The sequence below is a fragment of the Gymnodraco acuticeps genome, unplaced genomic scaffold (genome assembly GCF_902827175.1).
Source record: "Gymnodraco acuticeps unplaced genomic scaffold, fGymAcu1.1, whole genome shotgun sequence".
NCBI classification, from domain to species: domain Eukaryota; kingdom Metazoa; phylum Chordata; class Actinopteri; order Perciformes; family Bathydraconidae; genus Gymnodraco; species Gymnodraco acuticeps.
Window position 1 is genome coordinate 711,131 of NW_022990856.1, and position 22,802 is coordinate 733,932.

A 22,802-nucleotide genomic window follows, 5' to 3' on the forward strand; every position below is an offset into this window, starting at 1 on the left:
GGAAATGAGAAAAGACGGATCACATGCAGAGACATTTTAAAAGAGGGATTATTGGAGCATGAAGATGAATGGGGGAAGTGAAAGAGGCTGAGTGAGGCATATCAGGCAAAGAATTTAGATCGAATAGACAAGGGAGAAGAAAGAATTGAGAAATAAAGAAAGAGAATCGATGAATGGAAGAAGAGCAGGGATGACGGAAAGAGAGACGAGGGCGAGGAGGTAAAGACAAGATGAGGAGAGGGATAGTGGAACTGATAGATGAGCGATGTCAGGTTCATTTCCTGAGGAGCAGAACAAGACAAAGCCCATTTAATAATATACACACACACATGCAGACACACACACACACACACACACACACCACACACACACACACACACACACACACACACACACACACACACACACACACACACACACACACACACCACACACACACACACACACACACACACACACACACACACACACACACACACACACACACACACACACACTCATGCTGGAAGTGTACTGGGTGTTAGGTGGATTGTCTTGATAAAATATTTCTGAGCCACAGAGTGTGGTCAGAATAAATAAAATATCATCTCATTCTCATTTGATTTAATAGAACAGGCCTTCTGTTTAGCATGTTGCCTTCTGTTTTGTGTGTGTGTGTGTGTGTGTGTGTGCGCGTGTGTGTCTTTTGTTGTGTTTGTGACGACAAGTTCCTGTGCTAGTTTGCATATGTTTGTGTGCGTGTGTGTCTGCCTGTCAAATTTAATTACATTTGTTCCGAGGCATAAATGTGATTTTGTCAGAATAGTAATAAGGAAGCGTAACAAAATATCCTAATAAAACGACATAATGTGATCAAGATGATTATATTATAGGAAATGTATGTTTGCTTTGTCTGTGCCTTCCTATTTTTAAATTGTGATCTATGAACGCAGCTGCCAGCATGTGTGTCCGCCTGTGTGTCCGCCTGTGTGTCCGCCTGTCTGTCCGGCTCTTCCTGTATTTGTGTGCGTTTTGTGTGTTTTGCAGCTGTCCTCAAGCCTTTCTCTCTGGGGAGCAATACAATTGGTGGTTTAATGAATTGCCACCTGCCTGCTATGGGCTAATCAATGGCAGGGTAAACATTAAGATTAGCTCGTTTGAAGAGCCTGATAATTGACTGTAAAGGCTTGACAGGAGAGTGATGCATCTTGTAAGGAGGACACAGAGACACAGATGGATCAGAGCAGATGGAGAAATAGATGGACAAAAACAGACTGAGATGCAGGAAGTGAAAGAGGAACCAAAGAGGCAGGAAGGAATGATGACAGAGAACAAACCACACAGATCCACATCCAAAGATCATGGGAGGGTTTGTCGACTGTTGGGTAAACAAACTCTTAAAAGGTATTAACTTTACCTCACCATTTACCCTTTTGTATTTCAAATTAGCAACCCAGCTTTGCTTCTATTTACTCATGTGTTACCAAATGTCTCTTTTTCTTCCATAGAACCACACAGGATAACTCTCCCTAGCTAAATGTAACAACTTGCTCTTGCAAAGTGAACTGAACACTGAACAATCTGGTGGTAATATGTTAAAATATCACGCTGTCTCTAAGAAATGAGTTTATTTAAAAAGAAATCTGTTAAAGCAAATACATTTTTGCAAATTCAACATAATAAGGAACTTTTTACATTGACATTCAGTTGAGAAATGATTAAGTGACAGAAATATATGGTCTTTGTTAAATTATAAGCACAGACATGAAATGCTTATTTTTAAATAAAATGTAAATGAAATGGTTAATATCTTTGATTCTTGGCACATTTTCCTATTTTGGAGAGTACTTCTCCTGTTATAGTGCATGGCCAACTTGGACAAAAACACATTTTATTAAAATACATCAGGTTTTTCATTCCCTTACATGTGTAAAACTGTGAATTCTACAAATTCTACGAAATTCAACGTAGCAGAGGAAGTGACCAATTTCTCAACCAAAGTTGCAAGACACATTACAGCTTGCTGAGTAAGGGTTGTCTTATTCATTTAACTGGCCTCCTGTTATGCTGTTACCAACACATACACTGCACGAGTATCAATAGAGTTGAATTAATTTAAATAAACGACTTGCATTCTTTACAGTCACGTGTGAGGCTTGTTTGTGTGTTCGAAAGACTATTAAACTGCACAAACTAATACAGACAGATCAAAGTGAAGGCACAGCAGCAGCAACAACACTTTAGGGAGATTATTTGCTTAGCATGTAACAGAAAAATCCCACAGCAAATGTAGATATCAGTTAATGCTGTAAAAGCTTTCATAAACTGGCGTCAAAAATTATTATTGACATTATTTCTAATAAAAATATAACAACGATGCAAGCGGACATCCTGATCCCACTAAGAGTTTCTAAAAGCTTTTGCGGGATGTCAAATAAAGGCAAAAACAAATGCAAGAGTCAGAGAAAACCCTTTTCAGTGTAGAACTGTTGTTCAAAATGTCATTACATCTTGGTGTCAAAGTTAAAAAACTCTTGTACATTTTTATTTTTTAAATCCTACATACGTTTGACGCAAGGTAATTTACAAATCGATGAGGAACCACAGGTAATAATGACACAGAAAACGAGACTCGTACCGAGCAGCTATGACACAGTATTACATTTGCTGCTTCGTAAGGTCAGCAGAGGAGGATAATACACCACTGTTTGGTTTCAAAGGCTCTTTTGTCTTATCTCTGTGTGCTGTGTACTATTTTTTTTAACCTGCTGACATGCTCCAAATTGAGTTTTCATCTTGTCCTTTATCAGTGTTTTTGCTCTCACAGTCAGCAGACATTACATGAACTTTAAACTCAATCTTAGACTGGCTCCACAAACACTGTGATAGTGATTTAAGATGGATTTAGTCGGGCAAGATTCAACTTTTTGACGATTAATCATACAGTAGACAGAAAGTCCTCAATGTATTCAGTCCCGTACTTTGCTTCAGTAAAATAACTGAAAGTTCAATGAGGGCTTATTCTCTTGCTGGGAAACGAAAGAATAATAATTTTAATGAATTTGACGGAATAAAGTTCAGGAAAAACGAACAACAGTAAAACAGCTTTACCATCCAATATTGATGGCTTTATTATTGCTCGTTAAATTGTGTGAATAGCAGAAGGTTTACTGTTGAAGCCACAAAGAGTGGATAATGAGGTGTCTTAAGCACTAAAAAAGGCGATGAGAGTAATAGGCTTATAAAACATTACTGCTCAGCATTTTAAATATGTATGTCAAAAACGCATTGCGCGTCTTGCCACTGATTTACTGGTTTTAGAATCCATCACAGCCGACACACTCAAGCTATTAATTTCCAACATAAAAGAGCAAGTCTTAAAAAGTTAATCAAATGATACATTTTTCTTGTTGATCAATTTAGCTTCAGAGCAAGCAGTGTACAGAGACTGTGCATCTTTGATTCAAAACAAAATACTGCCATTAATTGTATTAATAATTCCACCACAGCTATGCACTTCTCCGACAGCTCTGTAACTTACTGTATGATTATGAGGACTAACGGAGATATCACACAGGAATTAAGTGAAATCACCACATTTCATGTAAATATATAGTGTTTTATTTATTTCATAAATGTACTTCACTCACTTAGATACTTACATTTCTGGGCTGAGTTAATATACAGACCTACAGCTCACTCAAATCAATGAAGGATTTTTGAAAGAAACAGCATATTAACAGACTAACTCTGAAATAACTCAAACCGGAGCAGCATGTTCATCATGTCAAATAAATAACTTACACTTCAATAAGAAAATGGAAATGGAAAGAGACCTGACGTGACGATTTATTTTTGCTTTACTGAAGTTGCCTCTCGTAGAGTTACTGAAACTTAGCATTTAAAAGGCAGCAGGGGTTTTGTAAAGTTCTTGTGTATTGGTATGTCTATAAGACCATGCAGCTTACAGGGAGAAGTGTTGAACAGCAGCTCTCTCTTCGATGGAGAACAGCATGGCTGAATGTAATCCCCACTCTTGTTTAGTTTGTTTAATCGCGATAAAATGATAGCAACAGGTTATGTGATATTCTCCCAGTGTTTGAGCATATCCTAAATAAACGAACCTAATGCCACAACTAGGAAAGTAAGGCTGTTTAAATGTACATATCTAAAAGAAACAGATTTTAAAAAGCAACAGTCACTTTTGAACCATTATACTATATGATTATATTAATGTGTGGGGTCAAATTGATTAAGATAGTATGTTAGTTGGCATAAATGTACCTACATTTCCAGAAGTGAAAGTTAGAATAAAACGGTATCTACATGTATGTGTATCACTGAAGGTGAAAAGGAGTTGAGGTGCAAGGTGGCAAGAGTGGAATTAAAACAAAAATCCTTCTTCTGTTTTCCTCTTTAGGTTTGACAGGATTAGCTCAGGCTGGAACCCATTTGTTGGGTATTACCCCACTCAGTCCCGCCCACAGCAACACCTGTGATCATTTTACATGGTGTCAACATAATGTGCTCTTTTAAATTTGTAATATGTGTTGTACCTTGAATTCATATTGACTGTACAGTACATAGAGTAGAAATACATTGGTTTTAACTTATACACTGAGGGTGCAAGCCTGATAAAACAAGTAGCCAAACAAAAAAGAAATATCAAAAGAGAAGAGATGGCCTTAGCTTCACCATCACTGACATTTTGTGTGGAAGCCGTATTGAAGGACACATCAGACCATCTGACACACTGCTCTGCACGCCTGTCGAGGGCTTTAGCACTCACACTTTGACGTGGATTGCATTCAAACCCCTGACACTCGAGAAGGCAAGCCTTCTCTGAGGACAAATCACTTGTATAAGAAGTTAAACAGCATTGTGTTGTCAAGGATGGTTGTGTGATGTGTGTTCAGTTTAAAAAATGTAGAAAAACCACAGAATGAGAAGTAATGGACGTGGTGGGAGAGTAAGACGGTGGGAGGAAGAGGAGAAAAGCTTTGACAGAGAGAATCAAATTTGACAGTTTAATACTGAGATGCCACTGGTGAACTTTTTTTGTGTGTGGACGAGCTGCCAAGTTGTATCATAGACGAGCAGACAGCCGAGACATGAGAAAACTTGGAGAGATCAAATGCTTTAATGTCAATGTCAGGGCCAGGTCAACAGAGGCTGAACTAAATATAACCTTTCCCTTTTTCTGAATGTAATAAATAATCTTTACCGGTCACTCTTGGTTAGTTTCTGGGCTTATTTGTGTTTTGTGACAGATCATCTTTCAGAAAAACACTGTTCAGGGTTGAGAAAGTCAACACTTTTTTAATTCTAGAAGGTTTGCAATTTAAGATTGATTTTTGAAACACAAACCCGAACAATAGAGGATGGAAATTAAAACCTTGTAGTAACAGCGCTGCAACTTCAATTGACGAACACAAAGTCCAATCAAAACACATTTTTATTGTAGGCAACACATGAAAATGGAAAGTGAATCAGTTTGCTTGAAGGCCTGATTGGTTAATTCAATGGAGCAGCGGAGTCGGAGCAGCAGATGGGAGCAGACTCAGCTGGCAGTTTTATGTTATTATAATTTTTTCAGAGAAACACTGTGCTTCAATTTCATCAACAGATAAAGAGATAAAGGTTGCATTTGAAGGTGGCGGGGTCCCACATTGAGAGTGTGTGTGTGTGTTTGTGTGTGTGGTGGGGGTTAATGGCCCTTTGCCATGGCCTGATTTGGTGTTGCGGCTGATGGGATGTCACTAGTTAGATTATATTTTGACTTTATTAGATGTTACAGCGAGAAGGGTGCATGTCATATGTCCGAACTCAACTAACTGCAGCCATTTGATATTCTCCAGGAAACTACTTTTATAATATTATAAAGGCTTTACTGCATTGAATAAAATCCAGATGCACACATTTATTAGCACATGAATATTTATGAAGCGATTCGCGTTAGCAATTATGGTTAATTGTGCAAGTTACCGGGTAGGACATGCTCAAGGGTGTGCAGATGCATTATAGCAGTACACTACATGCAGTTTTAAAGTATCTGCACGTCAGTGTTTGGACAGTTTGCATTGCCAAATAAAAATATGTTTGACATCCACGGTCCGGATGGAGAAGCTCATATTTCCCTTTCAGTTAACTGTCAGTTTCTCCACAGGGAAATCTAAAAGCCACTCACATGTCTTGATGCATCCCTCTTGACAATGCTGAGCTTTTAGAGTAAAAGGTACATAAGCCTGGGGGATGCTGACCTCTGTGCTTATGGAACATTTAAAGTGAACGTTTGAGTGCATGAATGTTTTTGGTGCATTTGCATGGTAGTGTATGTGTGTGGAAGTGCGTGTGTTTGGAAATGGAAGAAGATCGTTCTTCATTATTGGTGTAAATTGGATCAATAAGAAAGTCAGACAACTCTAAAAAGACCGATATAAAGTGATAAAAACATGGCTACGTGCATAAGATGCATTCACTGTCCATGCACATGCATGCACCAACACACCCATCCACACATAGATCCCCTCACAAAATACTAGGGGTGCACCGAATGGGAAATTATTGGCCGAAACCGATACCGAAAATAGGAAACAGTTGGCCGAAAACCGAATGCCGAAAGGCCGAAAATGATTAATAGAAATATATATATATATATATAATGTATACATTTTTTACTAATGTTGTTCAGCTACCTGATTATGGAAATAGACATGATTATGGCAAAACTTAACTTAAATAATAATCACTATTATGGGTCCATAAAACATTTATTCAGCACTTTTGAACGCATACAGTACATTTATATATGTCATGTATTATTGCTAAAAAACATTATATCGCAGTCTTAGTGTCGCCAACTCGTTTCTAATATGCAAAGACAACAAATGCGTCTATGATGTATTTTCGATCAGACGAGATCTCTCTCCCCGTCTGTGTGCGAGGGGGCGGGGCAGTTTACACACACGCAGCTGCTACATGCAGCGGAGCACACTGCGGAGATGGCGGAGAGAACGCGCTCCGAGGTGTGGTTAAACTTTACCCGTCTCGATGTGGAGAATACTTGTTACCATAAGTGCAATAAGAGTTTAGCATGTAAGCACGAGCAATTTGTCTAAACATTTAGCAAAAGCGCACCGCATGCAGACGGAGGAATGTACCGGGTTCGACCGTCTTTCTAGCAGCTCTGTAGCCCCATCCACGAGTAACGTTTCCACGTCAGGTGTTATGTATGCTAGCAGCAACACACGGAGTTAACTACATTATACAAACATGGGTTAATGATTAGAGGAAACTGAGTTATTTAGTTTGTTAAAATGTCAGCTATTCTGTTTACAGTCTGTCATCAGATTATTTAATACGATTTGTTAAAGGCTCAGGGCAATCTCGATGACAAATTCAATGTCCGTCCCCCCCCTGTGAGCCAGCCGCGAGCATGGTCGCCGCGTCTTTATTACGTCATCACGACAACACGTTAGGTTACCAACGTAAGCCTGTTCTGACATTCGGTGATTTTTTTCCGGTGCTAAAACCCTTTCGGCCGAAAGCCGAAAGGGCCTTTTTAACCATTTTCGGCCGATAATTTTCGGTGGCCGAATATTCGGTGCATCCCTACAAAATACACATACACTGTTTGGTGAGTGACTGGTTATTGAAGTTTCTGTCCGATAGGAAAACCGGAGCATGTCAGAGATGCACAAAGGTCAATAGTGCAGAGGAGCACAGTACAAGAGTATAATGTGTAGGTGAAGCTACCCACACACACAATCACACACATGTTGCCTGCACAGACGGACACAAACCAAGTGCCTTTTTTAGTTCCTCTGGGAAATCACATACTGACAGCTTATACCTTGCTGTGCTTTCACCCATTTCCCCAGCTCTTTTCTTTCTACTCTGCCTTTTATTCTCCCCTCTATTGTAAGTCTCCATTCAGTAATGCTCTATTACCACAGTGGAAGGACTGCAAATTGAATCGGACGGAAAAAATAATAGCACTGAAACTGAAAACAACCCCCAAAAAACACTGAGTTATTAAGAGGATAATGAAGAGTGAATAGGAGAGTGCATCTTTAACACCTGGGTTACTTGGGAGTGCACTCACCCTTTTTGCTGCTTTGTGTATATTTTCTTTCCAATTTTCGACTAATGTATCCATCTATTTATCTATTTATCTATCTATCTATCTGTCTATCTATCTGTCCTCCCTTATGTTGCTTTTTCCGCAGTTGTCTATTACTCACGCTGCCTCTCTCTCCTGCCTCTGCACTCGCGTTATCTAACTTGGCCTCACTTGTGGTGAGTTACTGCAGCAATGCCAGATGAAGAGAAAACCATATCCCTTTTTCAGTACAGGGAGAGTGGGCGGGACACCCACCTTAAGTTTTAGATAGATTTTATACACTGGCGCAAGAAACAGGAGTAACAGGTTGTTTGTTTGGGCAGTGGGAAGAATGGGAAAGAAAACAGAAAAGCAGAGATATACAGTTTTTACTATAGCCCTTTGGTCAAAACAGTCCCTACCGGCTACTTAGTTCACTACAATTACTTCAAAATTGTACTTACAGTAAGTGACCAAAGTCTATTTATAACGTACATTTTATAAACAATGAAGCTCAGTAAACCATGCCGTCTCAAACTCCTTATCTGAGGACAGGGTGTATTATCAGCCTCCGTGAAATAGTTTGACTAAGAAGTACTCCTCTGTGGTCTTTCATCCTACATGAGGTGAATGATGATTCATCAGTAGTTTTTTTCTTCTGTTTAGCTCGAGGCAGTGCATTTTCCCTCTAGCCTGACAAAGCCACCTGACAATTTCACATCTCTCTTATAGCTTGAGATACTTGAAATTAGGCTGGACAATAGAAGAGAAGATCCTTTCTCCTTCAAATAGAAAAGGCTTCTAAAACGTCCTGTTTGTTTATAAGTTGAAGAACAAGAAGTTTGGTGAAAAAAAGTTTAGTTTTGAAAATCCTACAAAATGTCAATTAGAAAATAGACAGAATCACTTTTATAAACGTATAGTATATCTGCTTTGTTATGCTAAATACATATATGTTTCAAAAGCGTGAGCAAAAGTGTAGCATGTGGCAAAACGAACCATGAAGCCATAACTGAGCCATTGAGTAGGCTCAGTTATGCCTTCTAGATGGATTTTGACTGCATTGAATACAATCATTTATAAAAAACCTTTCAAAACTATACATAACGCAAGACTCTGATTAAAGGAAACAACTCACTGCAACACTGTCTGTGCTTCCTCTCAGTTTGTTTCTACTGTGCCTGCTCTTTCCTTGTTTTGAATTATATTAATTTATCAAAACGACAGGGACAGTGTCATGATTATTATCTAGCTGTCTGAGTGAATGGAGAGTGCTCAAGTGACGACTCATCAGTACCAGGAGTTCAGCAAGTCAGCAAGGGGTTTGAACAACAGCACATATATAACCCTATTTCACTGCTTAGTAGAATACTCATCATTCAGACGCTTGCTATTTCTGTATAGTCTACCGTTGCTTAGATATAGCAGACCATTGCTAAGAGCAATCTGATCAAGGGACTATGTGCAGCCATGTCAATAAAAAAAGAAGTGTATATATATAAGTCCTTCACTTTGGGATTCTAGCCTTTGTAGACCGTTTTCATGTACAAAAATCAATATAAAACACTACAAGAAAGGGAAAGGGACAATTCAAAAAAGCACTAGGGCCCGCTTAAGTAGCCGTATAATAACTGGGATAATATCCAGCAAGCCAGTCAGGGTGAGCGTCACATACGTATTCATATATTAACCTATATTTACCTGCAGATAGGTGATATGTGCTAGAAGACTTGTGTGAATAGACAAACCCAAGGAAAGAGAGAAAACGCTTGCTCACAACTCTACAGGGATCCACTTGAGATAAAATTCAGCAGCACTGAATAACGCAGTCCATTTATCAAATAAAAACCACAATTCCTGACACGCACATATATATTCAGTGCTCTTAGAGGGTTGTTGTGGAGTGAAGGTGCCCTTGTGTCCCAGGCCATTTATCACAATGTGATTCAAAGTGCAGTGGCAGAGAAAGCCCAGTGGTCTCTACTGGTGCCACTGTCTTCTCATCACTTTGAACCCTATAGCACATAATCCCCACCCGCTGTGCCCCGGAAATGTAAAACACTCTCTCCAAGTGTCTGTAATTCAGTCAAAGTGAGCCCTGCAACAAGAGAAATGCCACCACAGCAGGAGCAAGGAAGCAATCAACAAGGATTGTATTTTCGCCCAATGTACTATTAAGTTTGGAGCTGATGCAAAGAATGAAAAACATTTTTATTAGAAAGGTGCCAAGAAAATGAAACTGTGAGAAGGCTGCACATGTTTCCCCTCTCCTCCAGACTTCAATCAAAGCTATTGTTGCTCTTGCTTGATAGTTATGTTAATTGCAAAAACACTCAATATACCAACTCCATTCAAAACAGTTGAGAACCACAAGTCTTAGTAGGGATGGGTACCGAGCCCCGGTATTAAACGGGCCCCGGGGCTGAATTATTAAAGACCGTGGTACCGTTAAGCTCTGACGTTAGCGGTCTTTTTATCGGTAGGCCTACTGGAGACATGTACAAAATATATGTCATGTGTATTATTACTACACAAACATTATATTGCAGTTTTAGTGTCGCCAACTCCGTTTCTAATACGCAAAAAGACTGCAAAATGCAAAAATCTCTCTCCCCCGCCTGCTTGCGAGGGGGCGGGGTAGTTTACACACACGCAACTGCTACATACAGCAACACACACACACACACACACACACACACACACACACACACACACACACACACACACACACACACACACACACACACACACACACACACACACACACACAGAGGAGATGGCGGAGAGAACGCGCTCCGAGCAGGGCCGCCTTAATGCACGGGCTGACCTGGGCTGAAGCCCAGGGGCCTACGGAGATCGGGGGCCTATCATGAGCCAATACAAAACTAAATTTAATTTAATTTTAAAAAAATTCGGATGTTTTTTAAATTTTTTAAATAAACAAAGTCTTGGCTTTCAGAATATGCAACTTTTACAAAATCACACAATAAATACATTTTTTAAGCTTGTAAAGGGAAGAAGACAGCTCTCCCTCGTCACTCTGCTGTTCTGCTGTTCCCCTCCCTCCGGCTGAAATTATGAATAAGGCGTATAGTAATCATAGATAACACGGCAGGGTCAGTTACAGTTTGTTTTTATCTGATTTCAAATAAACAAAGTCTTGGCTTTCAGAATATTAAACTTGTTTCGGCAAATTCAGATGATATCTATAACTTTGAAGTTTGTAACGGCATAATTACAAGCGGAGAACGGACGTAACTTGACGTCACTGCAGGCATAACAACAGCCGGTGTTTCTCGTGAGTGGTTTCCCCGGGAAACAAACACAATACACACAAATGCAAAAATACACACACACACACACACACACACACACACACACACACACACACACACACACACACACACCACACACACACACACACACACACACACACACACACACACAGACACACACACGTGAGCTTCCCCCAGACCAGTAATCCAAACGAAAATATCTTCCCTCCGTAGTATTTTGATCATTTGCTCCGCTAATCAATCAGATCGATGGATTCCAGAGATTTTTCTCAAAAATGATGACTCTGAAACAGTCAGTGGGCACCACTTCACAGCGAATCAGAATGAGAATATGTTTCACATGTGACGTATTTAAATTGCGTGTGATTGAGTGACAGATGAAGGTTGTTTAGGAGAAAACGTCGGAGAAGAAAAAGTTTGAGAGTGGCGCTAGGAAAAGGAAATTGTTGAGGGAAAAGGAGTTTCGAGACAAGCAGCTATTACAAAAAATGCCGAAGCTTACAGGTTAATTTAAACCTGTAGGCCAGGATGAGGAGGAAGGACAGATTAGTTCTGTACCGAGCGGTAGCGGTGCCGGCCGCGGGGCCTCGGAGCCAAGTAGGCCGTCTGGTTCTGATAGCGATGGAGTAGCGGGAGAGGAAAAACAGACAGGAGGGACATTATCTGTTGGAGGAGATGGAGAGGACGACGAGGACTTGCTCCGTGCAAATAGCAAGTCCTCATCAAATACATGAGGGATGCCCGATACGTCACTCATCTGGAGGAGAGGACCAGGCGCGCGTAGAGCAGAGTGGAGAAGTATGATCACAGAGCCTGCCGAGGAAATAACTTTGATGTGTTGCTTAAATAGGGGGCCTACAAAAACTATCAGCCCCAGGGCCTGATGGCAGGTTAAGGCGGGCTTGGCTCCGAGGTGTGGTTAAACTTTACCCGTCTCGATGCTCGTTGCCTAAAGTGCAATAAGAGTTTAGCATGTAAGGGCGGAACACGAGCAATTTGTCTAAACATCTTAGCAAAAGTGCTCCACATTCAGACGGAGAAATGCACCGGGTTAGACTGTCTTTCTAGTAGCTCTGTAGCCCCATCCACGAGTAACGTTTCCACGTCAGCTGTTATGTATGCTAGCAGCAACACACGGAGTTAACTCAATTATACAAACATGGGTTAATGACTAGAGGTAACTGAGTTATTTATTTTGTTAAAGTTTCAGCTATTCTGTTTACAGTTCTGTCATCAGATTATTTAATACGATTTGTTAAAACGTTGTTTCTTTTGATGTGAAATATTATGTATTTAATTTAAATAAAAAGCAATGTTAGTTTTGTTCACAGTTTGTTTAGTTAGTTTACCTTTTTTTTTTTCTCAAAAGAACCGATAAAAGTACCGTTAAAAGACCGGACCGATAAGCGGTATCGATAAAAGTAGTAGTACCGTTAAAACCTTAACGATACCCATCCCTAAGTCTGAGCCCCTTTATTGTTGAATAAAAGCACATGGGTTGCAATCATAATAATACTTTGTATTATTCAAATTACTGCTTAAAACTTTAGTCATTATATTAGATTTTTTTGACCTTTTAGTTAATGGAAGTTCAAGATTTTAAATTAAGTGAGTTTCTCCAACTGTCTCGTCTTTTTTTAAGCCATGTTGAAATACTCAAAGCTATTGTTGCATAAAGTACATTTTTAATGACATCTCTTATCTAATATAATCCTAGTCATGGAAAAAAGGTTGTGAAGGATTTTACTCATAGTTTTCGAAGCATAAACAGATGACGTGCTATTCACTTAAAAGCATCAGTACATTGAATTTCCCTGGACACAATACTGTGCTTTTCCAGATAAAATACACAAATTCAAACGTTTGTAATCTACTTCTCACTAAATCCCCCCAATCAATGTGCTATGGATCGATGTAAGCGGTCCACTCAGTGCACATTCTCTACTGCTGCAGCCTCTACTCGTGCATGTCACACCTCACCTGTTATCAAGTCTCCTGACGTACCTACTTAAGAGCAGTGTTGGGAATAGCACAATGTTACGGATCCTGCTCCCAGTAGCTTAATTCAAACTGGCGATCAATGCAATAAAACTGAGAGGAGGGGAGCACACTTGATGGATATAAATGTACTGTATTGGAGCGCTCCATATGCTATACTACTGTGTGGTAAATACTGCGGTGTGCATTGCATTGCACTCCATAAGAGATTGTGTTGCGTTGTATTGATGTTGCTTTCATGCAGAGCAACATAGTTTTAGTTTAATTATGTACTGTCACTCTGCATTGGTATGTATGCTCGCCAGAGCCCTGTATATTTTCCTTCTGTTTAAAGACTTTGTACTTAAATCCTTGCATTAATAGATTTTTGGTTTCAAGTATGACCGAGTTATTTATTTATAGATCATATACATACATATAGAGAATCTCAACGTATTTTACATATCAAAGGAAATGAAAAGGAAGAAAGAGGTATACAAAAATAATACATCCACCACATGCAACACAGAGGTATACGAATAAAGGGGAAAACAACAACATACAATATTTATTTATAAAATCACCTACATGCACTTACATTAACATAGACTCACAAGGCTCACTCACACACATTTAATGGGCTAACGTATTAACATTTCATTTTTTAATGATTAGATGGAAGACGTCTTCTTGCCATCCAATAATCTTGTCTGCAATGCCTTTTACGAGGATGTTGATTTGGCTAAGGTCATTGGGAGAAAGATATAGAGCTGTGTGTCATCTGCATACGAATGATAGGATAAGTGATCTTTTAAGATATCACTTACTTACTCTAAATGAAAAATCAACACACTATTACAATTGTTAAGTTAAACAGTTGATGTGATTTTCAACAGGCAGGTTCAAGATACCTCATTCTAGAAGTGGTCAAGTAAAACATGTAAAGGACATTTTGAATTAACTCTCAGTGCAAGCTATTTAAAGAATGCAAATGGTCAAAAGAAAGAGGTTAACATTTAATAAGTTATTAAATAAAACTGTAATTCCCCAACCTTCCCAAGTTTAGCTGGAATAAAGCAGGCAGATGGTGAGGAATTAGTAAGTTCCCTACATTGCACCAGGTTCCTGTCAGCAGGGCACACTCCAGTTCCTCCTAACATATCATATAATAAAAGTATTTTTAGCTCATAGGCTATCGTTAAAGGAGAAGTCAGAGTGGTGGGCTGAATTCAAAAGGTTTTATGTCTATCAAAGGTTTAATTACATGTGTGGCATCTAGTTTTACCATTCACTTCAACACTAATGGGAAGTGTAAAAGAGCTTCTGGTTGAAGCCCCAGTCAGGAAGGGATGCCTGATGATGGGACATGCTGTGCTGTCAGCTACGTATATGAACAGAATAGGCTGTGCTACATACTGCTACTTCAGTGTCTGTATCATCCACTGCTTCTGCTCGTTTTGAGGGTCATGTAATGGGGTGCTGTGAAATTATTCACAAGCCATTTTCACTATAGTGGCTCATCCACCACTTCACACATTGTATATCCTACATAGGTCACTAGTCCTGCGCTGCCTGTGGAGATAATTTGTTTCAATCTTAAGCATTGAGTGCTCACCCACTGCACTGCTGTGTGTGCTTAACTAAATGTGCTGAATATCATGCTCTTGTGTTTGCTGCTTACTGCTGTAAATATCACTGCTGGTGTTCACACTGAGGATGAAAGCAGAGTAGACAATAAGATAAAGGTTTCACATAAGGATGCAATGACTATGTCAGGTCTTAAGGGGGAAGTCGTTGCATTTCCTGATGTATTACAAAAACATTGTGGGATATTGATTTCCTGGTTTTATTGCAGTATGGAGTTGTTGACGAATTGATCTCTTCCTGTTATTGCTTTTTGGTGGTTTTAAATTAAGGTTTGCCAGGAGCCAAAATAACCTTATTATTCATCCTTCTTTACTAAATGTCTTATTCAGTATGTGGTATGAAATGATTTTTAAAAAGACGGAAAGTAGAAGACCAGGTCTACGAACACTGCTCACATCTCTCTCTATATCAGATTACATAACATGATAAAAGGTAAACATGCACAGTCTGGGAGAGCAAGAAATACAATTAATTGTTTTTACTGGTATGATTGTGTGCAGACTTAAAGTGAAGCAATGACCTAGCATCATTATATCATCAACTCGTTATGGTCTGGTACGAATTACAAATCCATCAATTAGTTTTTAGCACAAAGCCCCCCCATTTTGTCCCAAAAACTGAAAAATCATGTGCCGACTTTAGTAGGTTGCTGATCCCATCCAATAGGAACTCTTTCATGACATTAAGGTGAGTATATCTGGGGCACTACTTGATGACATTCCTGGACACACCCACACCACACATTCACATTAAAATATAACATTGTGTTTGTTACATTCCAAAAAATGTTTTCCATATTCAGTCCAGAATATTCCTAAATGAGACATCTGCGCAGCCTGATATTGAAGGGTTGAGGATGACAGACACAGATAATAGTCAGGGAGCAGAAGGAGGGGAGGAATAAACACACCTGTCCCCAAGTGTGTCTTCAGATTTTTCATTTAAAGAGGCACACACTTGTTGAGCCTTACATAAACTGCACAGACAACGCATCATTTTAGGCTCAGTTTAACAGCATGGGGGAATATAAAGCTAAAAATACACTTTGCATTGACATCCAGCACAGGAGAGCTTATAACATAAGGAACTGTAGAAACATACATTTTGTTGAGTTTTAGTGAAACTAGGCAGGCTCTCTCTCACAAACACACAAGCACCAACCCGATGCTCTGTCGATGTAATCCTCACATCTGGTCAGTTTCAGACTCAGAAGAGATTAACCTGCAGCTTTTACTGCCTCATTGGCTCACACGGACCAGTGAACACACACACTCACACACACACACACACACACACCACACACACACACACACACACACACACACACACACACACACACACACACACACACACACACACACACACACACACACACACACACACAGCACTTTCACTTCCACATTCTGTACTAACACGTTTTCGTGGACATTCAGATGCACTCTTTGTCATAATCCGTCACATTACAGGATAAGACTCCTGACGTCACCAAAAGCCTTTTTGTGCAACCCATGAGATACAACTGTAAGACCTTGCTGATCAATACAATTCATTTATAAAATTGAAAATATTCCTCTTAACACACATTTTAAACCAAGACAAATGTAATTCTTTAAAGCAACTCCTGAAGGTGGCGCTGCACAAGGTGCACGCCTACTAGCAGCGTGAAAGTATTACAGTATGTGTGACGTTTCTGCAACAAACCACTTACAAACACACCCAGGCTTTAAGAGAGGAATGCTGTTGGACAAGACATTCAGTAACATAAACTGACTGCGGAAATGCGTATGTAGAGGGCTGACTCAGAAGTGCATTAGCACTGTAAGAACAGATACACACACACACACATACACACACACTAGTCAGAATGAATTACGGTTGAATAAGTGCAATTGTTTATATGTATATAATTGATCTTTGCCCTGCAACACACTGACATCAATTAAAAAGTAATTTGTGCATGCTGGGTTGTGTGTCATCATTGTGTGTGCACGTTTGCCCACGTTACTGTGAGTGTGTATGTCTAGGTAATTGGATCTGAGCAGAACATGTCGACACTGGCAGCCAATCAAACTTTTTTTTTAATATATTGCCGCCAACAACATTAATTCCCTCTGCAATGAAGACACACATGCACACCCGCATCAACACATGCTTGTGCAAACACTATGTACAAACAAATACACACACGCACACAGACACACACACTCTTACTAATGCTGCTTGAGGGCACATGTAACGTCACAGGAAAGCAGCAGCTTTTTAAATTGTAAGTATCTGGTTGTCACCAATCATAAAAGAAGGAGCAAAACAGACCTCAACTACAGTAGATGTAGACAAAAAAATTAGGCAAACTTCGGCAGGGATTGCAAGAGCAAGATTGCATCAACACTCTCACAAATACACACTCAGGTAACAATAAACACACCCACATAGAGACTGTGTGCAAAAACCCTGATACACCATTTAAACAACAATGGCAGTCTTTAATTTCCTCCTTTTTATGATTATTACTGTTTCATGTCGTATCTTCTCATCTTTTATCGGAGTCACCACACACACACACACACACACACACACACACACACACACACACACACACACACACACACACACACACACATACCATGTATACATCACTTCAGGGGACATTACATTGACTTACATGCATTTCCTGGAGACTTATCCTAACTTTAACCATAACCAACACATGTCTAACCCTAATCCTAAACCTTACCAAGTCTTCACCCTAAAATTAATGATTCCCCTTATGGGGACCTCCAATTTGTCCCCATAAGGGAGGCGAGTCCCCACACGTGACTGTGTAAACAGATTTAGGTCCCCACAAGTATAGTAATGCTAGGCCACACACACACACACACACACACACACACACACACACACACACACACACACACACACACACACACACACACACACACACGCTCCAGGCAAACAATTATGTTCCATACTCAATCAACAGAGAGCTGCAGTAACAGGAGCTCAAACTTACCTCCGTAAGGCAACAGTTTCCCAAAAACAAAAACGCTGAGAGAATAAGGAGATGCAGAGGACAGTGTGTGTGTGTGTGTGTGTGTGTGTGTGTGTGTGTGTGTGTGTGTGTGTGTGTGTGTGTGTGTGTGTGTGTGTGTGTGTGACAAAAAGAAGAAAAGGAAAGGAGATCAAAGGAGTAACAATACAAGATAGAAAGCCCATAAATGTATATTCCGCCTTAAAAAATTATTTTGAAACAAGTACATGAAGATAACACCAGGGCAGTATAGCTTATAGGGAGACTATATAGAACAGTATACCTTTAGTTATGGGCTTTTTAATAATAATAAATATGACAGGAAGAAAAAGAGGGCATGAAGCATATAGCATCCTGTGTTTGGACAGCATGGGCAGGAGAAAATAAAAGAATGTATCCTACCTGGAGTTGTTCGGACAGCGTGGGGGACTGTCTGGTAGTCAGGGCTGGAGCTGAACTCTCTTCAGGGCGCAGAAACACTTGCTGACCGCGTCTGCAGGCATCACAAATAAAAAGTCAGGACCCTGTGTGTGTATTTGTGTTGAGCACTTTGCACACATGGAGACAGCCGTTACAGTTTCAGCGATAAGCTGCTGGAAACAGAGTCGTTTCCAAGACATGCTCTTCCAACACAACTTGTCTTTTCCTTGACGGGAGGAGTTCAGGAATTTAGAAAGGTGTGTGTGTGAGGGAATGTAAGAGTAAAAGTGTTTACGTGTGTGTGTGTGTGTGTGTGTGTGTGTGTGTGTGTGTGTGTGTGTGTGTGTGTGTGTGTGTGTGTGTGTGTGTGTGGAGTCCTTACAGGTCCTTTCCTTTCTTCCTCTCGAGCGCAGTCATGTCATCTCCACCTTTCGTACGCAGAGAGAGCGCTGGAGTCACACACACATTCACACATACACACAGCGATGCACTGATGCTCACACTCGCGCCCGGTAGGCTGAGACACACACTGGGGCGCGAACACCACGAGCTGAAGCACATAGAGAGAACAAAGTCCCTCCTCCTCTCTCTCTCTCTCTCTCTCTCTCTCTCTCTCTCTCCTCTCTCTCTCTCTCTCTCCTCTCTCTCCTCTCTCTCTCTCTCTCTCTCTCTCTCTCTCTCTCTCTGCTCCTCCTCTGGGTCTCACTGCCTCACCCTCCCTCGTTTCACTTTCATCCTGTCATTGTGTGCGACAAAGGAATACTGTGGGAAGTTTTTGATCTATGATATTTTTTTAAACGGAACAATACATTCCCGTAAAATACATTTAAAAAATACATTATAAATAAATTAGCCCCTTCAATAGCCTCATTTAAATAATAGTCACACGTATTTTATATTTATATTGCATTGAATATTTAATAGATGTATCCCCCCCCCCTCCACACCTTTATACATTTAATCAGTGTACAGATTCATCCCAACAGGTTCAATCTGATTCAGGATGCGTCCCGTGTGCCGCTGACAGCTCTGAGGTGACATTGGTAGAGACAGGACATTTAGCATGAAGCTGAACAGCAGGTTGAATAGGACTGCCTAATGTAGTCCATCAATCTGACAAACCTCCGAGCCATTTATAAAAAATAAGCTCGCCAGCAGCTAAATGCACTTACAGTGTCCACACAATGTCATGTCATATTACATGAAACAAATGCATCTGCTGAGCTGCTGTAACACTGTTCTCGTGATTATTTGGAGAGATGTAACCTAAGTATTTAAATGCAATGTGGGGCATGATTAGAATTTAAGTGAACATTACGTTTTTACAGAACAATTATGTTAGAAATGCGTTTTAGGTACATCACTTAAATGTGTTTAGACTGAATATATTAGAAGCTGTCACAGGCAAACAGTAGCCGTTTCTTTCTTTTTTTTAAACAGCTGACAAAGGCACATACTCTAAATCAAGCAGTAAGACTCTTTAGCTTGGAGATAGAGCCGGACTGGGAAAGGAAACTGGTGATTGTTTGAGAAAACAATCAAAGCTAAGTACTGTTGTGACGTGTTTACTGGAGACTAAAATTGCCTGATGTATAATCTTTGAGAGCTCTAACAACTCAAACAAAATCAGATTTGATCAATGTCATTCTAAAGTATGATTGAACGTGTTTCAATGTTGCATATACTAGTGTATATTCTGCATACTGTATGCATGCTCCAATGATTGGTCAAAGCTAAGCGATCATTGAAACCAACAGGTGTTTTCTGTTGATATGACAATTTTTAGGTAGAGGTGCAGACAAATAGAGCTCACAGGGGCTAGTCGGAAGTTGATGCTTGCTTGATGGACTCATGTTGAGGTGTGTGTGCTGTGCCGTTAAATGCAGCAATGTCCCAGGAAACCCTGAGGCTGCCTATTTTGTACACATGGTGGAAGGTTATTCTAGTACAGCTGAAACTCAGACTGTTGTGACCAGAGTTGGGTAAAAGCAGCAAGATACACAGAGAGATAATCAGCAGTACACACAGGCTCATACTGTATCAAGTACAATATCAATTTTGTAGAGCTTGCACAAAACACACGCACACACACACACACACACACACACACACACACACACACACACACACACACACACACACACACACACACACACACACACACACACACACACACACACACACACACACACACACACACACACACACACACACACACACACACACACACACACACACACACACACACACACACACACACACACATAGGAGAGCAGGCCTCTTGAAAAACACAGAAGCAGCCAGAACATAGGTTAGTTCAAAGCAAAATCTCCTCAAAGACTGTCTCTCTTCATCTGCTTTGGGCTCTGTGATCTAGATTACCTTTTAAAAAACACACAAACCCATGCAAGCGCACACACACGTACACTTTAGAGCAGGGGTCTCCAACCTTTTTTAGGATGAGAGCTACTTTTACTCCTTTTTTTTGTATTTAGCACATTTTAACATTATTATATGCTTACCTTTAACCTTTGTGTGCTGTTTGGGTCTGTGGGACCCAAACAGCAGTGTTCTGTTTACTAAAAGAAAATGTATGCAATTTAGTTATTTTAACCTGCTTTATTTGGGGGTGGACCTCACATCCGCTAGTCTAGGGGGCATGCTCCCCCGGGAAGATTTGTTTTTAAATGTTGAAGTTAAAAGCATCAATCTGGTGCACTTTGAGCACAACATGAATTTATGGATACAGCTCTCAACACTCAGATGAAAGGGAGCTGTATACCTTTCAATAATCCAAACATCTTTAGAATATGATCACAACCAATAACAAATCATTTAAACTTGTTTATTCTTATCTTATGTTACAGTTAGCATTATTTCTTTCTATTTATGCATATTTGACTAATCACTCCCCTTTTAAACAGTATTTTTTTTTTACTGTCCTATAGTACACATTGGAATGATTTCTTAATTAATTTTTTTACAACTATATTAAATAGATAAAGGTGTGCTCTCTCTAGCTCGCTCGCTTTCTCTCTCTGTCTCGCTCGCTCGCTCACAGAGGCTGTGTGCTCCTCCGTGGCGATGACGGCTTGCGTAAAAAATAATAAACATATTTATAAAGTGGGGAGACACAAACGGGATTTCGAAAAGTTGAGGGGACATGTCCCCCAACTTCCCCAGTGGAAATTACGCCATGCGTGTGTGTGCGTCAAGTGCAATAAATATATAGTAAAACTCTGCCCTGTTGTATAGGCTGGCATCACTAGGCTGTGTTCAATGGGGCATGTAATGTGTTGTGCAGATTCTGCCAGAAGGAAAGGTCAAACTCCTTATGAAATGGTGAGGTGCCGCTCCGCATTGCTTTTCTTCCCGACTGCAACGCTGGTCCCGCAAATCAAGCAAGAACATGATTGGTCGATATTCATTGTGGGGGGTGGGGGTTAGATAGATATAGAGTTGTAGTAAGTAGATAGAGTTCGCTAGGATTGTGGTTTCTTTTATGCATAGGGTAGATTCTTTTGATTACATTTCCAATTTTTTTCTGTATTTTTTACATTTTGAATTTTCTTGGCGAGCTCCATATTGAGGGCTTGCGAGCTACCGGTAGCTTGCGATCAACGTGTTGGAGACCCCTGCTTTAGAGCATCACTGCTGCGTAATTCAGCTGACAAGAGTATTGATCCCGAGTTTGTGATTAAAATGGGGACTGTTGTTGCTGCTAAAATGCAATCAACACACAAACCCACTGTGCGATCACTCAGCTGCTCTTTCACACACAGCAGGACATCATGAATAACTGCAGTGCAGAGGCGCATAATTAGGAAGCCATGGACCTGTAGTCTCATGAGGATACAGCCAGTCACCTTGGTCTCCAGTGTGTGTTTTTGTGTGTACATGTCAGTGTGTGGACATTTCGTCTGTGCTTGTGTCAACATATATGATGCTATTGTATATGAAGCCGATAAAAGACTTTGATTGAAAGTGCATACGTTCATAAATCTCTTTGTGTGTGTGTGTGTGTGTGTGTGTGTGTGTGTGTGTGTGTGTGTGTGTGTGTGTGTGTGTGTGTGTGTGTGTGTTTGTGCCCTGACTCCCATAAAGCAGCGGGGTGATTGAGAGGTCTGAATGGCGAAGCTGCACTCAGGGGAATAGGGCTAATCTACATAATGGTGGAGCTATATTAACAGCATCCTGATGCACAAATACACACTCACAGACACACACACACACACACACACACACACACACACACACACACACACAACACACACACACACACACACACACACACACACACACACACACACACACACACACCTTGGTGTCTATTGAACGAGATCTCTCATCCCCC

The 22,802-nt window shown here is 40.3% G+C and overlaps 1 protein-coding gene across 2 annotated transcripts in view; it reads right to left on the reverse strand.

The window, feature by feature from the left end:
* LOC117557401 (cGMP-dependent 3',5'-cyclic phosphodiesterase) overlaps positions 1–22,802 on the reverse strand; it is a 157,987-nt gene that overhangs the window by 97,182 nt on the left and 38,003 nt on the right. Inside the window, exons 1-2 of one of the 2 annotated variants that reach the window (XM_034233238.1) lie at positions 18,831–18,989; positions 18,431–18,521 (exon numbers count right to left, since the gene is read on the reverse strand). In XM_034233238.1, coding sequence (XP_034089129.1) covers positions 18,431–18,521; positions 18,831–18,865 — 126 coding nt within the window. In that variant the 5' untranslated portion in view covers positions 18,866–18,989. Of the gene's footprint in view, positions 1–18,430; positions 18,522–18,830; positions 18,990–22,802 lie in introns of those variants that run through there. The other variant, XM_034233237.1, reaches the window with a different exon arrangement.